This window comes from Micropterus salmoides, unplaced genomic scaffold, assembly GCF_014851395.1.
Source record: "Micropterus salmoides isolate LMB-PRFRI ecotype aquatic unplaced genomic scaffold, ASM1485139v1 Ms_hic_scaffold_10, whole genome shotgun sequence".
NCBI lineage: Eukaryota > Metazoa > Chordata > Actinopteri > Centrarchiformes > Centrarchidae > Micropterus > Micropterus salmoides.
This window is the reverse complement of record NW_024040041.1, coordinates 7,447,428-7,474,293: the sequence shown is the minus strand read 5'-3', so window position 1 is coordinate 7,474,293 and position 26,866 is coordinate 7,447,428. Positions and strand designations below refer to the sequence as shown.

At 41.6% G+C, this 26,866-nt stretch overlaps 1 protein-coding gene across 1 annotated transcript; it reads left to right on the top strand.

Annotated features, from left to right (window-relative positions):
* The first annotated feature begins 9,582 nt into the window (after window positions 1-9,582).
* Window positions 9,583-26,394, top strand: tlcd4b (TLC domain containing 4b). The gene is made up of 7 exons (XM_038693456.1): window positions 9,583-9,927; window positions 12,825-12,977; window positions 14,740-14,829; window positions 20,613-20,671; window positions 21,155-21,249; window positions 21,374-21,447; window positions 21,541-26,394. The coding sequence occupies exons 2-7, from the start codon at window positions 12,832-12,834 to the stop codon at window positions 21,887-21,889; spliced, it is 813 nt and encodes a 270-aa protein (XP_038549384.1). The 5' UTR covers window positions 9,583-9,927; window positions 12,825-12,831; the 3' UTR covers window positions 21,890-26,394.
* Window positions 26,395-26,866: the final 472 nt, after the last annotated feature.

Sequence of the window (26,866 nt, the reverse complement as noted above, 5' to 3'; positions counted from 1 at the left end):
CATGAAATGTCAGAACATACCGAAAGTGCCCATCACATTTTCTCCAAGCCCAATGGGCTGCTGGAATGCTTGTTTTGTCTGACCAACAACACAGCTCAAAAAAAAAAAAAAAAGATTTTAATAAGACAGAAAACTAAGAAAACCAGCAAATATTCTCATTTGAGAAGCAGCAACCAGCGAATCTTTTCTTTAAAATTAATTAAACACTTTAAAAAAAAGTTAATTTTATGTTGATTGACTAAGTGATTAGTCACCATTTTTTTCTCATCAAATGAAGGTTAAGGGACTGTCCAAAAATGGGTGGGGGTGGGGAGAGGGGATGAACCATATGTTCCACTTTGTAAAAGCATATTCACATTTTCTTTAACTAACAGAATGAATGCACCTCCCCCCAAATTGGTTTTACACACACAGTGATGTGGTTAAACAAAGCTGTGGATGTTTTCGTAACAGCTGGCTGCATATATAGACTCCTACATCATTTTGGATTGCACCTTTATGATGAGGGAAGAACAATATAAAATATACATCTGGAAAAATACCTTTTCCCTCTTTTCCCAGAAAAAGCCAGATATCCTTAAGCACAAAGAAAAACTGAATAACCATCTCATTTTTCTGACACCCCCCCCAAATATTTTTTTTTACAGTACCTTAATTTAATCAATACATATGTTTGCATATATTTACTTACTTGATGTTATTTGTTCGTAAATGCACCTCCTACTTGAGAAGTAATTTGTATGGGCTGTCAACTTATTTTCATTTTCCTGGACATGTACAGAATTTCAGAACCCAAATTAATAAGCTCTCAACTTGCCATCTTTACAAAATGAATGCCTATTTCAAACTCATACAAAAAGATTAAATATTTTATATTCTAGTTAAGATCCCGAGACATCTGCAGTTTTCTGTTTGAAGTTATGGTGCAGCCATAAAACAGTGATGCCTTGGGGTTGAAACTTTAAATATTTCACTTATACGTTTGGTGATGCACTGGAACAAGGCGATCCAGAATATACAGTGGCTGTGAGATTGTGCAGGAAAAGAAAACTGAACTGTAAGTTTACTTAAGGTTGAATGCAAGAGAAATATTTGGAGTATGCAGGTCCAGCTCTTTCAGCTGTAACACCAGCTCGCTCTAAAATGATTGCTGTTATAAGTGAAAGTCATTGGAGGATCCCATTTGTGCTGTCATGTGTTTAAAAATGCTAATTCATTAGCCCCATTTTTGAAAGGTAAGCTTCAAAATCTTTCTTCTGTCTTTGACCCATATACACTGGCTACAGATCCTGGTGTGACTTTCTGGGTGTGGTTTTAACTGAGAGGTGTGAAGACTGGAGCCTCAGCCCTGAGGATATACATGTACCAAGTGTCACACACACGCAAGCACTAACACACACAGATTCTCACTTGCACACAAACACATATGCGTACACACTCTGATACCCAGTCTCACACATACACACACACACACACACACACGCAGGGCAGATGTGGAGTGTGGATGCACATGTAGTGTCTTGCCTCTAACAGTGAGGTGGGCTCCAGGTAACCCGGACTGACAGATAAGTGTCTGCAGGACGCTGTCCAGACGGGTGAGGAGAGGGAGAGCTGGACTGCCTCCCAGATGTGGCAGAATTCGTCAAACACACACCCAGTAACACACAGGCGCACACACACCAGATGCGGCAGCAGGAGTCATAACACAGGGGACCCCACCTGTTCACATGTCAAGAAAAAGGAGGACGAGCTCTCCTTGTCTGATGGCGCTCGTCAAACTTCCTGGGATGGAGGACAAGTGGGGTTAAATCATTCTGACAATAGTCTGTGTAAATAATGACAAGAGCATATGAATGTGTGTGTGTGTGTGTGTGTGTGTGTGTGTTTCTGTGTATTTGCTTTGTTTACCCGTGAATAGCGTTTCTTCTGCTTTTTGTTAGTTGTTACAGTAGTTACTTTAGCTGTGTGGGTGTAGAATGGAATAGACTGCGCATGGCATCGCACAAACTTATGGCACCCCCCTTTCTGACGCCTCCACACAGACACCCACACACATACTGAGACCTGGCATAGGCTGCTCTGCTACCCGTTTGAGTCTAACTGCTTTACATTAGTACCACCAATATTATGTAATGTGGCATAAAGCTAAATGTTAAAATTCAGCCTTGCAGGAGATGGGTTCTGTCCAGTGGGATTTGAAACTTTTATTATTACTTGCTCACTGTTTCTCTCCACTTTCTAATAAATGCTTTGTTTAGAGTATTGTACTGGCGTGACAGCCATTGAATGAAAAGCAAAGCTACCCCTCTCTGGGCCCTCTGAAGTGCTGGAAGACAGATTCAAGTTTGCCATCTTGTGTTCAATATCGGAATAACAACAAATTTAAATCAACTGATTGAAAATTGCAGTCACTTTGTTGTCATACTGTGCTCTCTTCACTGGAACAACAGTGTCATAGCTGCACCATCACATCAATAAATTATTAACACATTTTAAATTTTAGGGTGGTCAGAAAAAGTGTATAAAAATTTTTGTTAAAGTTGGACATTTTTGGGAGCGCAGGTTTACTTTCCTCACATTAACATTTTATGATTTGAAAAGAGTTCAAAATAGTTACTACACAGACATAGGTTTCCTCTGCACCATAATATGGCCGTTTACAGTATACAACATTACTTGCATGATCAGTGCACGATTGGACTATTTGAACTCACACACTTGATCCATTCTTTACATGCAAACCCAAATTCCATTATGCGTAAAACAAGAGCTTACCAATAGTGTAGCAGTTAGTAGCTCTTGTTTTAAGGTTCAGCCCCTCTTTTCAGCCTAATCATTTTCATACAGTCCCTTATTCTTTCAGACATTTTTGACAGCGTTACTTCCTTTTGCTTTAAGCAGGAATATTCATTTAAATGAGAAAATTATTGCATGTACATTCTCTGTAGCTTGGGTAAATATTTTACTTTATTATCTAGTTTTTACAATAGAAGTGATGAATATGTCTGAATGTCAAATTCTGTGCATGCAAAAACATTCATAGCAGGCTCACAGGGTTCCCACTGGACATCTGATCCTCACGTTCAACTGGGATATCAATAGCTCCACCATTTGGCCAATTAAAAAGCACTTTATATCACTTGTACACTATGGTGTAGCAGCACCTTCACTTTCGGGATTTCCTGAACCAAAGGGCATCTATTAAGCCCAAATATGTAAAAAAAAATTCCACACTTCACATTTTATTTTTAAACCCAATCTTCAAATAGTTAAGGACACATTATAACTGATAAATTAATATCTGGGAGGGTGAGGGCTGCGGTTGAAATTTAAATATCAAGATAAATGGATTGCATTGGACACCAAATCATTTATCTGCATGTGCCAAATAACCTTGTCAGTACATGTGAACTGTGAACAGCAGTATCTGAAAGCTAGACACACACATTTTTGTGAAGATGTTACTGCAGACTGTGCATTCAGGAAATCAAAATGTTAAATTTATTAACATATATAACTTTTTTTATAAAACAGCATAAAACACAATCACTTCTCCTGTTGTTGAAACACAACTGTTACACTTTAAGTTGCGTTTAAATTGCTTGTTTATTTGTTTGAATAATAGCGTTTGACTCACTACCTGCAATAAAGTACTAATTAGTCTCCTCCTGAGATAATTAAATATTTTGAGCCTTGGTAAGTTCTAACATTACTCACAAGGCCCAAGGGAGGTTAATAATTACTGTAATTGACTAAAGACGGCAGCATAATGATTTATTCTGCCAAGTGTTTTCTTGGGATTACAATGTTGTTGTGTAATAAATGCACCATTCCCAATTCTCCCCGTAAAATGGAGAGTAGAGGAAAAACACAGCGTTAATATATTAATACAATACATGAATACCATTAGCATTACTCTCTCACACTGATATACTCTTGCATGTGCAGGTATGTGCATGCAGGAATATGTGTGTCCATGAACGGTGAGTGTGTATTATTCTCAAATACAGAATACATCTAGTCACATATCCTGATGGCAAACACTTATGGTCCTTAACATGGAACAAATCTTATTTGTAGGTTCATGCAGCACAAGCTACTTCAACATTAAAATACTTAGGTTACTGCTGTGGGCATTTTACACAGTATTTCCTGTTCTCAAACATTCAGATTTGTTCTTCCTGAAACAGCTGTTTCAGTGTTTCCTCATTTTCCAGTATATTCTGTCTTGTCAAATGTAGTTCCCAGTAAAGCTTTATCACCTCTCTTTTTTCTACTGGTGTTTAATGTGTGCTATCCAGATAATTTCATTATCCTTTGTGGCCTTCTCCCAGTGCCTGATTGTGTTTTATAGGTTATCTGAGAAAAGATCCAATCAAGGCTCCAAATGCCCCTGACCTCAGGGTAGAGCCGTTGACATTTCCTGTGCGTCTGGAGCTCCAACTCATGACTGAGTCTGCTCTGGAGAAAAAAGACAGCGACTGCTGCTCTGCTTTTGCCCATATGTCTATTTCTACCGAGGTAAATGAGCAAAGACTTTGATTATTTAATCCTATTACATAAGAAGCAGAATCAAAATCACAGTTTCACAGTGCAGGGTAAAGGGTCAGAAAAGGTTTTATACAGAAAAAAATGTATCTGTAGACTCCAGGGCCATAGCTAGGATTGTGGAAATATTTAGGCCATGAGTTCAGTCCCCCTGACGCAGCTCCCACCCCCTCACAATGTTTTTCTGAAATACAAAACTTACTAACGTATTGTTTGGATTTTTCTTATTGTCAGTATTGTTTTGTTAAAACAGGAACTCTGTAAAGAGTTCTTAAAAGTTGATAACATGCTTAAAGACTGAGGTTAAAGCTACATGTCCCAGGCAAAGAGTCAACATCCTTACCAGTCGATCCATGAAGAAGATCTGGAAATAAATAAACACAATGTGAGATCAGATCATTGTTTCACTCTAACATGACATTGTTTAGCTGTGTAGCTTACATGTTTGGACACGCAAGAGGTTAGATTTATGCTTTATTGTTTCTAACAGTATGTTTCACTTCTAACATTACAAGACAAAAGGCAGATGAGGACTAACCAATGAACCATTGTGAAACTCTTAGATAACAAGTTTGGCTTTGGTTGCTGGAGTAAACGTCCCTAAATCCAATAGAGCAGGACAGACATTAAGCTACAATCAGTGCATACACAGTGGATGTATTAATCATGAACGGGGCTAACCTGTAACCCCACAAACGAATGCATTATGTAATGCTGCTGCACTTGGAAGTAATGCTGTCCTAGGTTCATACTCTAGGTAACACACTAGTTAACCTGACATGCAAACATTTGCGGTTTACATTAGAACAGACAATCACATTTTTGTCCTCATATTTTTAGTTTAGAAAGAATGCACCGTCTAAGCTCTTGTGTCTTGAGTGTCACTTTTGCTGCAGGTCAACGCTTCACCATTTGGAGAAATTCAAAACTTTGTATGGTTGCTAAGTAATGATTTGACAATCGCTGTTCTGGAGAAAGTTTTAAGTTAAATAATTCAGAGGCTTCAGTTTCCTCAATGGTGGCTATGGCCCTGGTAGACTCTCTTTTAGCTGAGATTTTGACCTGGATGACTTCAGTTAGAAACCACATCAGTTACTGTATCCTCCAATAGTTTTCCAGTGATGAGGACAGATAAGACTCTGCAGGTTGTGTGTTCACTTCACTGCATATTATCCTCCCTCTCAAACAAGTGTTTTACCAGCTTACTTAAAATCAAACATCAAAACCATAACTGATCTGGTCCAGATTATTGCAGATTATGTTTCGTTTAACCAACAGGGATGGCACTGACCCAATGACTCAGCTGGCTTGCAGATTTATACATCACCCTGCTGTGGCCTGCCCTTCGTTCTGTCTTACACCTTGATGAGCGCAGCCCTCTGGCCTGCAGTGAAATTAAGTAGCTGGCTGTATTAAATTACTCTCCTAATATAATAAACAGTGTTGTTGTTGTTCTCATTATCATCATCATTACAGGTTAATTACAACAAGTCATCAGGGACATTGAATTTCAATGCTTGAAAATGTAAATTTAGAATTTGTTTACTGTTGGGCTTCTGTAAATAGCATCATAGAGTACGGTCTAGACCTGCTCTTTTATGAAAAGCGCTGTGAGATAACTGTTGTTGTGATTTGGCGCTATATAAATAAAATTGAATTGAATTGAATTGAATAGAAGTTTAGTGAGTCTGACTAAATTAATTCAATCAATCGGGTTTCAAAAAGTTTTATATGTATGAGTTCAACAGAGAGACTTTCAAGTTTTGATTTATTTTGTGCCTGCATATCAATTTGGCATCTGCAGTGAATCAAATTATTTCCCAACCGTTTCACACCCAGTGATCTTTCACCAGTTTCACACCAAAACTGTGAATACTTGCCTCAGATTCACAGGAGTGTAAGGGACACATGAAAAATGGATGTAATCATATAACATTCACGTAATATGATAAACTTTAAGGAACAGTTCGCCATTTTGGGAAAGACACATATTGGCTTTCTTGTCAAGAGTTAGATGAGAAGATTGACACCACCCTCATCACTGTGATAGTTACATATAGTGATATACTTGGACACGTTAGTGACAGTACCTGGGTTCATCTAGACTTTCAAGGACAGCTGCTGAGGATATGCTCCAGTGTTCCTCTCCCTTAGCACAAGGGACATGTTGATGCTTTGACCTTACCTGAACAAAAGAGGTTAGATGGGCTGGGAAGAACATCGTCCACAGATTGGATTAGAAATTTAATCTGCAAGGGTTCAGCCTTCCACAAATTAGACCATGAGATCTTGCGGTCCATCCCCTGCTCCCAACTTGTCCATGCGCCTTGTTTCCACATCCCCACCATCTGGCTTGCACACAGCCACTCGACCCCAGCTCTCACTTCCTTCTGGACCAGGTCCCACCTCTCTATGCCTTTGGCTCTGATGTAGTGGGTTGCTGGAATGCTGCCTAAACCTGCTCCGCCAGCGGATCTCAGGAGCGCTTTGTGACGTAGCACAGATTCTGCCAGGTTCACTGCTCCTGTGCCCTCCACTTCCGTCCAGTCCTCACCTTAAAGCCAACCTCGGAGACTTTGGATGCATTGGGCTGTCTGTATTGCAGCACTTGGGTAATTATAAACTCCTCATACGGCTGGCAATCCCAAACACCTACAGAGTTGAATACTTTTCCTCCTCTCAAACCCCTTGACATTGGACAGTGTCAATTCATACACCCAATGTGGGGCTGCCAGACTCCAGATTTGGTTATTGGGTCTCTGCACTAAGAGTCAGCTGACCAGCATGACATGGTGTATCCAGTGAGGATCCCTGTCTTTAGTTCGTGTCACTCAGATGTCTATCCTGGAACCTCTGGGATTCCCCCCTGCTGCACCAAGAAGTCAATGTAGTTGTTTTTTAGCAGCTACCATTGGGCAACAATTCTGTACAGTAAATATGAACCTACAGCCAGCAGCTGGTTAGCTTAACTTAGCATAAAGAATGGAAACAGATATCCTGGCTTTGTGCAAAGGTAACAAAATAAAACTCTGATTACATGTAGTTTCTTTAATCCATACACAAACCTCTCTGCTGAGACAGAGCCAGGTTAGCTGTTTCCCCTTGTTTCCCATCTTTATGCTATGCTAAGCTAAGCTAACCGTCTCTTTGCTACAACTTCTTAAGATAGAGAAGAAGTGGTATTGATCTTCCCACCGACTTTTGGCACAAAAGTGAATAAGCTTAATTCCCAAAGTGTCAAATTATTTCTTTCTTTTCTTTAACATAGCTACCCCAACCCCTGAATGCTTGCTCCTGTCATATTATCTGACATTATTTGAAATAATTATTTTTCCCACACCTCTTTATTTCACTGTGCAGCTCCAACAACCAGCTGATGTCAGTCTTCTACGAGGCTCTTCATTGTTAGAGAAGGCTTTCTCTCGAAACACTCTTTCATTCGACACAGATATCATTTATCTATCTCTGTGTGCTTTCTCACACACTCGCTGGACTGGAAAGGAAGTATTAAACAAATCTGAATTTTCTTCTTAAAATCTAATTCTCTTTAAATTTGTACAATCGAATTTTAATAGCGCTTTCTGGTTGTAATCGACCCATAACGCCTAGGATGTCTCCAACAGCATGTTCATTTCTGAGGTTGCATCTGGTTGTACACTGAGTATTTCTACCTTCATAGATTTGTCTCAAACACTCAACATGCACTCCATTTTTCAATGTCTTTCTCTCTGCACTCGTTTCTGACTCACTCACTGCTTTAATAGAGGGTATGATCCAGTTCTCGCTCTCTCTTTATTTCTGTCTAGAATGAACCCAAACTTAGTGATTCATTTTCAATGCAATTCAAAAAACATTTGTAACAATCATATTTCAAATGTCCCCGTGTCTATTCTAACCTTGCAGGGAGGGCCTATTGGGCTCTTGCTACCACACAATGTGAGCCCAAGGCTGCCCACTAAAAATGCTGATTGCGAAATAAAGACAGGAGATTTCTATACAGGCCAGTGTGCGAGCGTGAGAAAGACATTCCTCTGTGTGGATGTCTGGTGGAACCAGACAGACAACCTTGAATCAACGTTTCACCCTGCAGAGGGATTCAGAAACTGTCAGACAAGGGATAGACAAAGAACAACCCGCTCCAAAATAAAAAAAACAACAGATTAGCAGACTCTGAACATCAGTATTCTGCATTCTGCATACAGCAATCTGGATGCAATTCCTTTGTCCTCACTGCGTTGAGGTTAGTCATGAATTCATGTTTTCTTCCAGGTGTGTCCATTTCCTACATTCCAAAGTCTATTGGTGACTGAAGGTGTTTCCTTGTCGTCTGTGTAGTGTAATATGCTGGCATAGGTGAGATTAAAATTGTGTCTTTATCTGTTTTTGAGGCAAGACAAACATTAGAACCTCCTGATCATGCTATAAATCTCTATGGTTTCTGTGTTCATCCTGTGTGCTGCTGGATGAGAGGGTTTCACTGTTACTTAAAGAACCCAAGTTGATGCCCTGAAATTACTTGTTTTATCTAACCAACACTCCACAACCTTGACATACTCAGTCAGACTAAAACGTGCTTGGACTAAATAATCACACACAGACACCACAATGTGTACATTGTTACATTACAATTGTGTGGTTGTATGATGGTGATGCATCAGATTGATTTTTAAAGTTTGGACTGTGTTGCCTCATAATCATAATGTAACACTAACAAAAATATAACTCAAGTGAGTTTCAAGAGTCTGTTAATAGATATTTATATTATATGGAAACAGTAGAAAAGGTAGGCCATCAAAAAACGGAGCAACATGGTTTGCAGAATGATAAGATGTAACGTTCATGTTAAATACTGATTTGTTATCATCAATAATAGGCTATTGCAGTGTGGCCTTTGTTTGTCGAGGGTGTCGCCCATGGGAGCAGGCGATATAGTGGACCTGTATTTATCTATACAGTAACGTTACATCGCGGGGGCGTGTGCACGAGCGAGGGGAGGGGAGGGGAGGGGAGGGGAGGGTACGTGTCGACGTCACCGGTTGGTCAATACTGTCAACGCCAAAATGAAACGCGTAAAAAACTTTTCTGTCGGACTCATAACTCGAAACACATGGCCGTGAGAAAACAAAGCGCTGAGAAAAGCCATTCTTCTCCGGGCTGTTATGGTTGTTGGGACGCGGCATTGTTCGCGTAGCAGAGGAGCCTCTCTCTTTTTTTTTTTTTTTTTTTTGTCTCTTTCTTTCTTGGGGTCGCACAGCGAGAGCCAGCGGGCTGTATCGCTTTAGCCGATTTGCTAGCTAACGTCAAGTTGTAAGAAAGTGGAGAAGACGGCGGCCAAACGGGAGCTTATCCGCCTACACAGACGTATGCGACGGATAGCAGGTAACACAGCCCTCCCTACTGCTTCCACCACATCAAATATAACCCGCTGACTAACGCATGTTGTGTTACAATTCAGATATCTTTTACTGTCCAAATCGTGGGACTGCAATAGCTGTGTTCCTCCCTTGTCTTGTCGGCGGCGGCAGCAGCAACAACAACGGTATACGTAACGTTAGCAGTCTTGAACGAACAACTTGGTTCCTGAAATCCACAGGGTTGCGTCTTGGCCGCGGCTGCTTGTTACAACCAGTCCAGGAACACCTGCTTGGCTTATATTGTAAAGCTGTGGCCGATATTTACGGTATCTGACACGTTGCTCGTCATTCCCAATAACGTTAACTGTCTACAATGCTTTACTCTGCATATGCACGCAGTGTAAAGCATACTGGGCTTATCAAGGCGAGGCCAGTTGTTGTCACATAGAGCCTTTACTTTGTACCTCTCACGCCAATTGCTCTTGTGCAGGGTGCACAAATCACAAAGGGGAAGGTGTATTTATTGCAAGACTCTGTTTCAAACGGCAATAATCACCAGCCATTTCTCAGTATTCATGTAATGACCCAACCTGCATGCAGAGATTGGTGAGATCAGGCTGGCCGGGGATTGTGCTTTAAGGGCAGCTACAGAACGAGACAACCCCATTGGTCTTGTGTAGCAATGCGGTAGATTTGGGCCGGTTTAGGTTTCCAAAAGGAACTGGGGAAATTGAACCGCTATTATTCATCTTTGGTCGATATGTCACGGGGTCATGGTCTGCTGACAGCAGCAGGATAGTCCAGCGGAACAAGGTCGACCGTGGACGGCAGAGCACCTCTCCTGTCCCGGGGCTGCCAGCCGCAGCGAGGCGGCTCTGTGTGCTGCGTCTTCCCATGGGGCAGTGTGAACCAGCCTGCCAGGTGAAGAATGCCAATGCATTATTCAGGCACATGCTGCATATGATCAACGTGGCCCAGGAATGTGCATAGTTGCTGCTGGGGGACAATGAGTGTGGTGTGGCTCCTCCAGGAAGTACTGCCTGCCTCAGCTTCCCTGTTTGAACATGCCAGCTTTCTGGTGAATGGGGAGTTGGAAAGCTCAGCCAAGGAGTTGCAAATCTTACAGCTGCTTTGATTTGTGGGAAACGTGTGTTTTGAAAGCTGTCGCCCTCTCTATTTGGATCCATTTTGAAGTTTATTCTGCAGTTGTTTTGAATGTTTCTAGCGCTCAAGTGGAACATTGTTCTGGTGACTCTGAGCAAAGCTGTAATCTCAGTAGTATCATTTAAATTGATGGGTTCATCTTGTTGAATTTGTCTTGAGGTGCTTGTTCCTGCGCTTTGTTTTCTTGTAGTGTACGGAACAATATGCATGCTTGACATTGGACATTTTAGAGTAAAAATAGAACTTGTAGGCTACATGCCTAACGTGGCACGTGCTTCACAGAGGGTGAAGTGCTTTGATTGCTTTGCAATGAGAATGCATTCACAAAAAATATGGCTCCAATATATAAGATGTCTACCTTTGTGTCTGCCATCGGTACTAATCTTTACCTTGCACAATCCTAATAGTCAGTCTTCTAGGAATAAGTGGTTTTAAATGTCTTGCGTAATTTCTGTGGTGTAATCAGAATTCCAGTGCATTTATCAGGCCAGAGTCCAGACTGGCGCAAACACGGTGCATCATAATAGCTGCTGTTAAAGAACAAATTAGAGGTCATTATGAGGATTCACCTAAGCATCCCATGTTTCTGGTGTTCTTTTTTTCTCTGGTTTTATTCTAGTAGGTACTGGAAGTTAGGTACTTGCTCCATGTTTTGTTTATCTGTAAAATGAGGCCGGAGAATTGATGATGCTCCAGCCTCACCCTGAGACATCCGGTGGCTCAGAATTCAGAATTTTTTGCTGTTGAATGTAAGCAGCTCAGAAAACCGATAAGATTACTGTCCGAGCTGTAACGTCAATCTGGAGTGAATGGAAAATCCACTTTGTGCAGCAGGGCAGTTCGTGCTTTTGCAAACAGGGTGCTATTTCAGTCCATGTCCACTGATTGCCTGTCATTTGAAAAGACAGACTTCTAGTTTGTTGACCCGACTTGGTGTACACTCGGTGTTTACACTTCGTATGTGTGCGTGTTTCCATCAAGGGTCTGTGTTAGTTCCCATTAGTTTAAATGTGTATCGGTCCACCACTTTGACGACTCTGTCTCTGGCTAATACTTCCACCACTGATAACCTTTCTAAATCTAAAAGAGGACCCAAAGGTCTAATGTACCGCTGATTTAAACGTGGGTATGGGCAAAATAAAGGGCATTGTTGAAGACAAACGTGTTACACTGTCGTCCACAGCCTCTGTCTCATGATCTGAACCCTTCACTTTATCTTGACAATCCTCTTTTCTTTCCTCGCTCTGCCTTTGTTTTCTTCTCAGGGATTTTTGGTGTGTCCTAAACAACTCACTGTAATCCCCTTGCAAAATGTGCATAGTAATGAAGACCTGTTATTCCAAATCTTAATGCTGTGCTACATACTGTATTCACAACACCCAATAACTCATTTTTTTCCTGTATTGCCACTCTTCCCTCTCTTGTCCTTAACTCTAGTGCGTCTCTTGTGCCTTTCATCTTCTCTTCCCCTTTTATAAACTGCCCTGCTTGTCTAGCTCTCCTGTCACTTGCATTAGACAGCCCATGTCTTCGGCTTATATTTTCCCCCTCTTCTGTCTCTTTCCCTTTCTTCTTTTCCTCGATGTGGACTGGATGAACCACACAGGGTGCCGCTTCACCCTCTCACCGCCGCCGCCTCAGTTCCTCTTCTGGCACTGCCCAGGATGACTGACAGTCATCGATTGAACCTGTCCATGTGCATCACCCTCTCTGTGTTCTGCCCACACCCCTCCCTGTCTCCTCCCCCGTTGCGTTTAGGTGAGTGATGGAGACAAGAGAGTTGACCGTGGTGGCTGGCAGCTTCGTGGGTTTCCAGCTTCTCTTCTCAGTGGTCAGCCCGCGGCTCTCCTTCACCATCACACCAGGTTACGGACGGCTGCCTTCCACCAAGCTCACTGAGTGGAACTCCAGGTGTGTAACAGGAACCCACTTCTACCCATCTGTGGGCAGGTTTTTTCTCTTTGCATCTAACCTATAAATGCTCTGGCAGTTTCATTTTTGTACCATGTGGAAACAAAAGCTGGACTGACTCTCTACAAAAGGTGTTTTAATTTATGACTGGTTGCATTGCGATACAGATAGGATCTCTAATTATCAAATGAGCTTTATCCAGCCAACCCAGCCATAAAAATCAGCCAGCAAGTTTGAAGCAATAGTTTGATATTTTGTTTTATTGCAGAGAGTTTGATGAGATGACATGATTGTATTACCTTTTTAGACCGAGCCAGGTTAGCTGTCTCTCGCTGTTTGTCTTAATTTGTGGTAACTTAAAATAGACTTTTTACTCTCTCCTGTTGGACGGGACAGACTTTAGTGAAAGTACATCCACCGGCAATTTGTTGTTTCGTGTGATTGTTTTGTATTTACTTTTTACATAGAATAGGATTGTTGTATAACTTTGCAATGCTGTGACGTCCTGACAAAACTAACCTGTTAAGCAAACACCAGTGCTTTTGGTGATGCAGCTCCATTGAGGCGAACCTCGACATTCCACGGGGCCAACTCTGCATCAGTCCACACAACTACATCTGTGATGTGAACAACTGGTCGAGCACAGAACGGTTTTACATTTTAAGCAGAAACCTCAGGGATAAAGTTCGGAGGGCCAACCATTGGTGGTTGCATAACATCTCTGACTCTTGGTTATTGGCTATTTTTTCTCTCTGCCTATTTTGCTGTCTGCCAGTACTCACAGATAATCCTTCATTCATACAACTGTAGTTTACTGTCAATATTTGAAAATGCGGGGTGTACTGACCATGGAATAATCTAAACCAAGTCTAAGGCCAAGCACTGATGGTTCACTTCAGAGTGGCCTACCGTTTCATAACAGCCAGCTTTCAGTGTGTCAGTATGTTGTTTATGTAACAACGACTTAAGTGCACGTAGAGAAGGGAGAAAGCCTTTCAAAATAGAGGGTAGGGTCCCATGTCTAGTACTGAACACAGCTCTACAGTATCAACTGTTGTTAACATTGTTAATTTCTTTGTCAGTTCGCCTTGTGTCTTTTCTCTACTGTCTGTCCTCTTCTTTTCAATTGTGCGTTCTTTCAGATATAATTAGGAACTTCTCAATACAAACACAAGAACCAGAGAGAACCTTTACATAGACTACACAGACCGCTATATTGACACTCAGTTATGCCAACTTCCTTATTGGCTGTTCCATTTTTAGACACTTCACTCTGATTCAGCAGTAATAATGGACTCATGCCCTCATACAGTAGTTGATCCGTAGAGCCAGTCTTGGCCGGGGCTCAGGCCAGCAGCTGCAGCCCGTGGACAGGGATAGCTGTACCCTGGACGCTGCACGGTGAAAGTGGAGGAGCTGTGATTATGGTAGATGAGAGACCTCTGGAGGGTCTCTTCATTGGCCCAGATAACAACACCAGAGGTCAAGGGTATGCTGTGTCAGGCCTGATTTTAAAAAAAAAAAAAAAAAAAAAAAAAAAACATTAATTAAAATAAAGTTACACTCACCTGGACATAGGATTAACATGGATGTAATTATATACCGTATGCAAGCATGAGCAGACATTTAACAAGACAGCGGAGACATGAGCACCCCCCCTCTTTTAATGATTCCCCATTAGTTCCAATTGCTGACGGAAAACTCCTATTACTATGTCATCATGTTACTTTGATCATTTGTGTGTGTGTCTGTCCTACTCCAGGTTGGTGTCGACTGTGCACGCCCTGATTGTGGGGTTGTTCTGTCTGTACATCCTGTGGTTCGATGATGCAGTCAACGCCAACCCTGTCTGGTAAGAGGAACAGAAACCATAAATGAAATATCCAACAGCAATGTCATAAAATGAAATAAGACAGGAGAATGTGTGACATGCAAATAAATGCTTCCCATTAACACAAAAGCAATTCTGTTATTGTTAAGGCAAAAACACTGACCCATAATACGTTGTCATTCTGGCAGGCTAAAAAAAAAAGGTTGTGTGAATGCTTCGGCCGTTTCTAGAGAAAAAAATCTGCCGTGTCTAGCTCATAGGGGAAGGGACGAAACAGATGAAGCGATCAAGATGGGAGGTGGGTGGCAGTGAAGGATAGCAAGGGGAGAAGATGGATCCAGTGTGTCAAGGGAGTCTCCAGAGAGTTGAGATACAGTGGATTTAGCCTTTGATTCTTGTCTTTACTATCTTCTCTCCATCTTCTACTCTCTCTGCTCCTGTGGACTATGCTGTTTCTTCTTCCCTGATATTTTCATTGTCATTTAAACATTTTTCAGCAGCTTTCTGTCTCTCTCTTCTGCCTTTATATTCTTACTCTTACTATTTTTTTTACTTCTTAAGCACTTCCTTTACCCTCTGTTTCACTTCCTCTCTAGCAGACAGACTAGAAGGATCAACAACTACAAGGATCCTTTTTAGAACAAACAGCAGCAGCCTAGACCTCTGCCAACCTCCCCCTTCTCTCTCTCACACACGCACGCACGCGCACACACACACACACACACCACCAGCCCTCCATGAGCCTCCTCCTGCCTCTAGCTGTTGTACCCCACATCTCTGGCCATCAAATCACTGCAGCATACCTCCCTTGCTCTTATTGTCTCTGTGTTGGCCCTGGTCAGCATCGCTGATGTAGCGAGCAAAGTGGAGAAAAGAGAAAGTGGGAGGGGGTCGAGGGGACGAAAGATGGGGGCTCCCTCCTCCTCCTACCATTTTTGATCTGCTGAGTGTTCACATACTTAGTATCTTCCTCCTCCCCAAGCCACTTTGTCTATACATATGTTCGGAATAGGATTTTATGCACTTTTTTCCGGCCACATAATTCCCTTCTGCTCCCACGAGGAAAAGGTGATTTCTCTGTGGAAATAGTTCCTGTGTTAGCGTAATATTGGTGTTCCAGCTTGAGCCTTGCAGTTTGCTCTGCCTGTTTATTTCCTCACCACCTCCTCATCTTATCCCCTTCACCAACCAGCACCTAGCCAATCCCCATAAGTAACCTAATGCCTTAAAGATCATCTAGTTGCAACACAAGAATGGTGCAAGCATGCATTCTCCAGTCAATCTGATTGTATTACAGCATCATTAAGACCTGTCACACAGCAGCATTGTTCTCTCTGCTGCTTTCAATAGTGCTCGAGTGGTCATAATCCATTGAGTTAACAAGCTCTGTCTGACCACCCCACTTCTGCTTCATTTCTTTATTGGCTTCTCTGGACTTGAACTTAACACAGATACCAAATATAGAGTTGTGTTAAATTGAGGTCAACCTGATTTACAACATTTAACTTAAAATATTGAGACACATTTGCAAGAGTTTATCCTAAAATTATTTTACTCTTTTTCGTGAGGCTTGTTTGTGTGAGCGTTTCAAGTCAGACACCAAACTCTCAATGTAAATGTCTTGTTTCAACTTGATAAATGCCACCTGTTTATTAGGTGGTGTGTGTCTGTGATCATCAGCATAACAGACGCCTGCAAATGTTTATATTGTGCATTCATTTACAAAAAACATGCCACCCATGAGCTATAAAACACATTTCACACCACAGAGCTTGAAGGAGGGCTCGAAACAATTACTACATCTGTCAACACCATCTCATTGCTGTATTGGGACTGAAATAAAGGAGAAATGGTTTATCTGAAGTATGATGGCTTAAAACATCTTTCTGAAGGCGCTTTTACACTGTGTGACAACAACAACTGTGTAAGTTTATTGCATGTCAGATTGTGTGAAATGGGATGAGATTCTGTCAGATTGAAAAGCATGTCAGATTGCGTGGTGGATTTGTAGCACTCCAGTGTAGAGCTGAAACGATTCATCGATCGATAAAATGCATCGACACAAATTCTTTGCATCGATGTTTCGTTTAATCCATGTACCTATACAGCACAGTGTTTCGCACGGACATTTATTACTGTCGCACATCCCGCTTACGCTGTGAACACGACGTGATTATGATGGAGCTGTTTGCAAAGTGGAGGAAGAGAGAGAAAATAGCGAGGGACAAAGAATACAGCGTCCAAAGTATGGGATTATTTCAAGCTAAAGAAAACAACAACTCTGTAATGTTGCCGTCTGTTCACCGTAAAATGAAACTTATGTCACCACAGACAAAGTAACAGCAACTTTAGCATTTAACTAAAATCGTGATTGATTGTTGAGTTGAAGCCAAAGTAAGCCGCAGTCCTCAGCTGAAAATGTACACATGTGAGTTTGTTCTCCTTTTTGGGCCGTGAGTTGTAACCTCACAGTCACGAGTTAACTGGGTGTCGGGGAGCTGCACCTTTACTCCCCTGCAGCTCTCTCTGCAGCTCAGACAATCCCTGCTACCTGCTAGTGCTAATCCATCCTTTCACCCATATTCTTTGTCTTTATAATCGACATCTTTATAATGACCAACAACAGCTGTTTCGTGTTCAGGATCGCTCGTTTCACATTTCACGTGTGTTTTCTTGGACACCAGCTGTCAGCTCGTGTAGTGTGTGTGTGTGTGTGTGTGTGTGTTCCTTTCACCGATCAGTCAGGTAGTGTGAACGCCACAGCGACTTCAAGACTGCCGTCACAAGATGGTTAGTTGTGTAGTCTGAACGGCACCGCCATCGGCCGACGCTGAAAGTCTTGTAGTCTGCACGAGCCTTTAGTCCAACTTGTATAGCACTCAGGTGATGTTTGTAAAGCAGCTGTCTGGTTGTTGGTCTGATGTTTGCTGTATGACACACTATGAATTTAAAAGGACAAATAAATATCTATCATCTATAAACGTGCACAGCTGATCCCGTTACTGGGAGTTAGTGGGAGGGCAGCGCCGGCGCCGCCAAGAAAAATACTTCTTAAACGACGCATCAATGAATCGAAGCTGCGAATACTAAAATCATCGTTAGCTGCAGCCCCACTCCAGTGTAAATCGAAGAAAAGTACAAGTGCCGAGGAACGTTGTCATTTTGTGTCATCCATCTGTGACTTCACAGCTACACAAGGTTTTTCCCACAAACTTCTTCAATGTTTCACCTGCCTTATTTTGGATTGTGTGCAAGCTTGTGTTTGTTCACTGAACTTTATTAAAACTGGTGCTTATGTAATGTAACGCCAGCGAGTGTGTTCTGCATAATTTGCATGTCGTATTCTGATCGGTTTGTCGACCTGAGTTGTAGCATCTGTTACATCTTGGGGCTTTCTTTGATCATACATTTCTTACCCTTGGTTTAGCCATTGGAGGACGTGTCTCACAGTGTAAAGATTTGAGCGCATTTCTCCCATGATTGTCAACTTTTGTCTCAGGCAGCCCAAAATGGCACAGCGTAAAGCTGGGTGCATCACACACACACTACAGAATATTATTAAATAGATGATTTGGGATTTCTGAAGTGCGGCTGTATTTATCCATAGTCAGTGAAGTAGATGGCGGTTAGTGTGTCCCCAGTTTGGAGAAGCAGAGAATTGTAAAGGATTCAAAGCTAAGCAATGTAGTGATATGGACGGGGTCATCAGCTTTTCTGGTTTGTAGGGCTTTAGTGCTATTTTACCTGATGGTTGGTTACAGCAGTGCTCTTCAGCAGATGTCTATCTGGCTTATTTGGCCATGGTTTAACATAATTCTCTTCAGAGAAGTGATCACGGCAAACACAGAGTTGTCTCAATGCTGCAGTGCTACTAGCCAGTCCAAGTCCAAATCATTCAGAGCAACACCGTGAAATCTATGTGGTGACCAGGACATGTCTTTAAATGAACAGCCTGGAAAAACACAAGCATACACCATCTTCTATTCTTTATAAAAGGGAAGTAAGATTTCATACTTTCTGACGCAAACAGCTGATCTCTTAAGAGAAAATGTAGTTCCAAAGGAAATGGTTGCCAACAGCAAGGTAAAGTGTTGAAAATATTAAACTCATAGCCTACACTTGAAGTACATTGCTTAGCTTTTGTGCCGGTACAACTCTGCTTCTCCAAACTAGAGACACACTGATCACCATCTACTTCAGGTAACACACAGCCTCACTGTAAAAATCTCAAATTACCCCTATAAAATTATGGTGCCAGAGGGAGCAATGCACCACCTCACGTGATTTCATGGGGAAGCAAATATTAACAAAATCTTTAGTTATCATACTACTGTTGGCTGATATTAAAAGTGAGTTTAAAATCTCACCCCTAGTTCCCGCTGAAGAATAAACCAAACCATGATGTGCAACGTTTACATTAGGATTTTGACAGTTTTTATAACATACTTAAAGTCTTAATTCATTGTGTTTAACTCATTATAAATCTTGCAGGCTCTATGCTGTTATATTTGTCCCCCTGTGGAGAAAAGCACACTCATACAACAGCCTGGACCACTTACGAATTTTTTTTCTGTACCTAGAAGAAAAGTACAAGAAAATAAGTGAATGCAACAAGTTATCTTAAATTACTGGTGCCACTTCAGAGCTAATCTATTCATGAGTGGTTATTACATGAGGCCCATTGTGGGCTATTGTAGCCCTTCCTGTGTGAAAGGCTTCATATCTCTTTCTAGGCCAAATTCCAGTCAGTTAACCATACATTGACAGAGGAGCTTAGATTCACTGTACATTTAATTAACTGAGGCTGGATCACACTGATGTGATTATCAAGAAGCTTTTGGACTCTGACGGCAGCCTGCAGACTCACACTATCAGTTAGGCTGGGTGTTATCCAAGCTTACATTTGCTTGCTGCATTTCACTCTAAGCGCAGCGGTAAAGTGATACAACTGATCAGTTAACAGGCGGAGCGCTGTCTTGTGAAACAGACATGAACAGAAATAAAAATAGAACATCGTGGCCAAGCCAATAAGAAATTCATGATTGTTGAGTTATGTACAAAGTTGCTTGATGAAGATGCAAAGAAATGCAGTATGCATATTTGTCATATAACTCATGTGGTGAATAGTCTGTGACAGTGGTGAGCCCAGGGTCACCCGGTGGGTAAGGTGAGCCACTATACTGTGTGTGTGTGTGTGTGTGCACTTTTGAGTGCGTATGTTTATACAGTGTATGTGTTGTGGGGTTGTATTACGCAAGCAGTCAGCTTGTGACTGATCCTATGATCAGATGTCAACTGAAGCAGAGACACTTTCATTGTTATTTTGAACAGCTGTTATTTGCAAGGACACCTAACGGTCACCATCACACATCACTACTGATTACACGACTGTTTAGTCAGAAACACAAAAGACTGCCAGTAACATAGATATTGTAATATGTTGTTCAAAGAGCTATTTATCATGTTATAGACACAAACAAGCTCTCTTTTTACAGTCTTGTCACCATACTGTTCTTTTTAATCTAACCATGTACAAGGGTATCACAGCAGGCTCATCAACATTAAACAGTCAACCTTGAATGACCTTTCTACATGATTCATGGTTAGTGTTAGTCGTGTTGCATTAATTCTTTTGCAAAATTGCATCATGTCCTCTACAGAAGTAGATTATCGATTGCAACAGTGAGTGCTTAAGATTTTCCTGCAGTAGTAAGAAGCTTTCCCCTCCTGCCTTGTTTATCATAAGGGTTGTAGGTTTACAGCTGTGTTGAAAGTACACAAATGTGTCCTTTGTTGTTCCACAGGGGTGAGCCTGGTCTCGTCAAGCTAAATGTAGCCATAACCTGTGGTTACCTCCTTTATGGTGAGCTACTTCTGTTTGTTCTGCTTTCAATCATTTCTTTTAGTACACAGTCCATGAGGGCTGTCAGTCAGTATATTGTAGGTTGGTGTAAATATACAAAGGAAAGGGACTTCAATCAGAAGTAACTTGATTACAGTATCTGCACATTAATATGTGAATATAAGGAAGCATTGATCAAAAAAACAATTGGGAGCAATGTTTCATATGTTCATATAAAGTGCCTTTCATGGAGTGTTTTGTCTTCCCCTGAATACTTGATTCAGACTGTTAGAAATGGAATAATTATAACCACAGTTTAGGTTTCATATAACATGTCAGTCTTAAATGTGATCCACATTGTCTTCTACAAGTCTATATTTTTAACTGTTTTTGTTCATGGGTTCACCACTGGGGCATTCGCTGCTCTTTGTCTACATAATCATCCTCCCAGTCAAACAGACGTATCCATTTGCCAGCTTTCTGACCTGTCACCCTGTCCTCTAGACCTTGTGCTGCTTGCATGTAACTGGAGCACTATGGGAGACAGCTTTTTTGTCTGTCACCACTTGGCGGCGCTCTATGCATATGGATATGTGCTGGTGAGTCTATCACTCCTCAAGACCTCGAGTGTATAAACCTAAACAGCAATTGAAGACACTGGATTAATCATATATCCTAATATGTTTGTGTCATTTTGCTTGTCTCTGTGTTTGGTCTTTGCAGACACGTGGCGTGCTTCCCTACTTTGCCAACTTTCGTCTCATTTCAGAGTTGTCCACACCGTTTGTGAACCAAAGGTGAGTCAGCCCTACTAGTGTATAATCCACATCATATCACCCTTTGTTTAACCATGTGACTGACATATCTTCCATTTCTTAATCACCCTCCAGGTGGTTCTTCGAGGCATTAAAGTACCCCCGCTCACACCAGATGGTGGTGTTAAACGGCATTGCCATGGCAGTGGTGTTCTTCCTGGTGCGCATTGCCGTCATGCCATCTTACTGGGTCAGTGTATTCGCCACCTTCGGCACTCCAGAATATGAGCGGCTGGGCTTGGGCGCCCAGGTGGCCTGGATCACCTCCTGCATCGCTCTGGATATCTTGAATACTATCTGGATGTATAAGATCGCCCGCGGCTGCTACAAGGTCATGACCGGAAGAGGGGCACGAAAGGTCAAGGAAGAAGCAGAGGCATCGTCTTCTTCAGACAAGAAACACGTCAACAACCACACAGACTAAAGAGATGTAGAGCAAAGCTTAAATAGGCACAGACCTAAGCAGGGAGGGAGGCTGGACATCCAGGAACCTCACAGCCTCTCTATTGCCATAGAGCGTCCCTCCCTCCCCAAAATCTATAATCTCAGCCGTTGTTCCCCTTGGCGACTAGTGGACCTTGCTAAGAGTCCTCAGGTTGTGACCCTGACCCAGGACAAGGACACTGTTCTTTGACAAACTCAAGCACCAGTCGATGCAGCCTCTGTGTTTTTCACTGACACATTAGTACCCTGCTGGGTGACGAAAAGGTAGAGCTCACAAGCACACTTAACTCCGTCAGTCACTCGCCTCGTTCGTCCCGCCCACCATTCCTCTCTCATCTCCCTTCAGTCTCCTCTCATGCTCAACTTCAGCCAAAGCCCTATCCTCTGAAGTGCCTGTGAAAGACAGGATAGCAATAATTGTGGAGGAATAAGATCACAAAGTCTAACAGAGCTTAGCCCCTTCAGAAGACAACCATCTCTCGCTCACTATTGCTCCTGAACAACTAGAAGCTTCTTCTGTCGTTCATACTCCGTCCACACTTGAGGTTACGTGGCCCACAGAGTGAAGAACTCTCACATCAGATCCATACAGTGTTTGTGAACCTATAGGGCTCTTGTCTTAAACTCATCAGACCTCACAAAAAGAGACAGAAAAACACCACAATGCCTCTTCTACAGTATCACCTGCTGTGGCCTCCTTGTAACAAGTGGCACCTGCCTATATCACCAGCCATGCCCCTTCAACGTCCCTACAATTTGGATTATATATTAAAAACTAAGAATATGCATGCAGAACAGAGAAGGACGACACCCTCCAACATCTTTGCTTCTCACAGGACGATTTTGCCTTTTCAGTATTCATTGAGTTCATTACTGTACTGTACTTTCTCTCTTAATTTAACTTGTTTTACACCCTTTGAAGTCCTTAGCAGTCAGAGTAAGGTGTCTCATTCAAATGACATCCATTGCAACCCTCTGCCTCACTGGATAGGACTCCACTATCCAGCTTGCACGTTTGGTTTTGTTCTACCTCTCCCCCTCCCCTGCCTTACAAAGCTTTCGCCAGTCTCTTTGACATGAGTTTTACACCTTCTTTTCCATTGTAAAGCGTTTTTAGCCTTTAAAACATACCTGTTGTGATACCTGATTCAGAGGGATGACTTCTTTCTCTCTCTCTCCCTCTCTCTCTCCTAACCTGTTGTCAGAGCTCATCCCAGCCAATGCAGTGAAACAGAGCGGCATCACTTTTCTCACCAAACTGTGTTCAGGCAGTGTATCTTTCTAGAAAAAGGCCTCCGGAGGCTTTTTATACTTCCATTTATCTCCTTTGTTCTCATTGGCTCTGAGAACCTAATTGGGGAAGGGAGCGTTTTGCGCTCAGCACAGCTTGTAAACTATATATACTATTATGGTGCCCTTCTAAAACACCGACATGGTGCTCTTCCTTTTGCAGAATGTCAGCAACAGGAATGCTAGCGAAGTGACATATCTAATTAATTTGGATGTATCAGTCTGTGACAACAATAGGCTGTCGCTGTCGATAGCAATGTGGCAATCTGCATGTGTTTTTGTTTCTATATAAACTGTATCATCACTACAGAGCATGGTAAAATTGACATATTTCTGTGATGCCTTAGTGAATAGTAAAGATAGATGAGTAACATCTAAATATTAATTGCATTAATCAAATGCTTAAAAAGGAGTTTGTTTGGAGTTAATGTTTTGATCTCAGAGCAAACAGAATGCATGTGTTTTTGATTCCTTTCTCCTCTCGCTGCATGTCTTTACAATATCTACACATACAGTAGCTATGCAGGTACTGTATGGCAAACTCAGTAATCACAATCACTGTATGCCACTCTGCATTTTCTTGGTTTTACAAATTCATGAATTCTTCTCGTTGTACAGTCTGCTGTCAGCAGACGCTAATAACTACCTAGCTGGTATCATGACAGACAGAGATCCAAGAGGATGTTTCAGATTTGGCTTTTGTCACACAAGTAGAAATTTACAAAGGACAAGCTTGCATGTTTACTCCTGTTTCCTTATCACTTAAGAGTACTCCACCGATTTGGCATTAAAAGTACACTCCTTTAACATTGTCAAACTGAAAATGGACAGGTTTTTTGTTTGTTTTTTTGTTAAGGGTCAAAATTGATGCAGCAGAACCAGAAATTTTAGCCAGGTTTCCATCCAAATGTAGTGCAAATTTTAACCAAATGTCATAGAAATCTGAAAGACATTGTTTGTTTCCAACATATCCGCATACTACTGTTATGTGAATATTAGAAGACGGTGCACTCAAACAGCTGGTTAAACTAATCCTCCAGTTGGGTGTCATCAAACCGTTGCAGAAGTGTTCAGGTCAGGTTTTTATCATGCACAAATTGAAAATATGCATAAAAACAGGTGGGTGGAAACGCAGTTATTGCCTTTTTTATTCCACGCATTCTTTTTCCCATTCAAAACCTGGGGCCTACATTACCCACGATACAATGCAACGCAAGCGCCGACAATTTGGCCGGAGATTCCAGTGTGTTATGCTAGAATAAGCTGATGTAGCTGCGAGCCTCAAGCAGAGATGAGGAGCTCCAGAGGTCTGGTAAGCTCACTTCTTTCTAACTCCACACCCCCAGATTTTGTTCATTTTCAAACTTGTAGTCTTCAGCACCAACTGATGCTGTTGGGAGCTTATCAGATTTCGCACAGCTCCCTCTTGAGCCAGAGAAGACTTCATTCAACTTTTTTGCACGTATGCAGCAGATGTGTAAAATCGGTGGAGTTTCCCTTTAAGTCTTTGTATCTCAAGTTGGATAGATAGTTATAGTAGTCTTAGGCTGTCTGGTGGTGTTTTCACTGTGGAACTATAAGCACACTCCCTGTGGAGCAATAACTCAGTGATCTCCTGTATTTCTGTCTGTCACCACAGAGGAGGGGCTACAGTATCTTGTGCCTTTACACAAATGGTGGATGTGATGCAGCCAGATTTGGATTAGCATGAGCTTTCTAATGTAATATCCAGTCATTATCTCCTCTGTATTCCATATGTATACTCTGTATATATTTTTATAATCTGCCTGCACAATGATTAATCCGGCCAAGTATTATAATCCAAAGCTGATGCCTCTCGGGGAGCCTGTTTTGTGATTTGATCTGATTTGATTGTGCTCTGCTGAAAACAGGGGTACGTCTCTCTGAATGTTGTGATGGGTTATTTAGTGGCATTAAGATGAGCTCACAGTGTCCAAGGTGATGAGAATGGAAATCAAACTATATTTTTGAAGCTCTTTAAGATATACAGGTAGTTGATGGGAAGGCTAACATCACCGGCCTCCTAAACTCAATGCTGTGAATAGTTAATATGAATAAAACTATAATATCGTTCTGTCACACTATAATAAGTAGACTACAGTGTGGGAGATTTCCTGAGCAGAAACGCTGATACACTTCTTCTTGTAGCAGCTTCCTGTGGTGTAGGTTTTGTTTAGACTGAGTGCACAAAGTAAAATCTACATACATGTGAATTACAATACGTTTTCTGGTTGTCAATGAACTGGACGGATAGAGTTTTTGTATTTGTCCGGGTTTTCTACAGAATATATTTCAAGACCTGATTTGTGTGCTGTATCTCACTCCCTGGGGCTGTTGGAAAACCGAATTGATGAATTAATGATTTGATAAGGCTGAATTGTTTCAGGTTGGAACAACCACATTGCCTTTGTTTCTTTGGGGAGGAAACAATTATTCATTATATTATATAATGAATATATTTAAAAAGAAAAAAAAAGAAAAATCTGTCAAAGGTATATACAACTCTATATATATATATATTTGTGATCAATTATTGAAACCAGATGCACACTACAAATTAAACCTCTGTTTAGGTCATATTTTGCATTACATTTGGATGACAGGATGTCTTCTGCCTGAGGTACAGTATAACAAAGCTGCATCAGAATCTGGTACTTCAACAGTGTATTCTGCTGGTCTTCTCAAGGTTACATGTGGTACTTTGGGCAACAGTTATTTTGGCCCATTTTTGTTCTGAAATACTTGATCCTAGGTGTACAATGAAATAGGCTGGACTCAATTTCAGCGCCACAAGGATGACAACATTTGTACAGTGGTAAAGAATGACTGGAAAATGTGCAGACAAACTGATAATCAAATAACTTGTCAACTTTCTTCTTTTGAATGACTTGCCAGTGTGGCTTATGGTCCTTCCCCTTTTTTTTTGTCTCTCCTTATTTTGTCTTTTAATGCAATGCAATTTCTTGTTTATGATCTGTCTTTGTTTTCTGGAGATTTTAATGTGAAACAGCCTACACTACACACAGGCCTTAGGGTCCTTGTCTTAGCATTACCTTGTGACTTGGATTGTTGTCCTCTACAATGACCACTACTAATGATCATGTAACTGTAGTGCTGAAAGCTGAGACTTACTTGAAAGTGTTGCTCTTCAATAAAGTTGAAGACAAGAATCTAGTTGCCTGACTCTTTCATTTTGACTTATTTTACACCAACCTTAGTTTCCTTTTAACTTTTGCACTAATTCATCAGTTTCCTTGGTGTCTGAACAGTGACGTCAGCATGGGAACGACCTGCTGTATCAAGACAGCAGTGTACACCAACTGGTCCGGTCATTCATCAGCTGTGGGCTGTTGTAACCAGGCAAGCCAACACCAGCTACTGGAAGTTGGCACTACTGCTCGACTTTTTTCTTTTTTAAATTGTGTGTAAATGATGGCGATGTTCAACAAAAAAGGAGAGGTGAAGTAGAGCCTGAGACATCAGAAATTAGATGAAAGGTTAAAACGAGAGGATTGACTGAATTAGGGATGAAAGGGATGAAGGAGCGTGAAAAGTATAAGATTTGGAGGGGGTGGGCGTCTGAGCCACAACAGGCCTGTGATTGAAACCATCTTGTGTGTGCGTGCGTGCACACCAATCGGTCAAG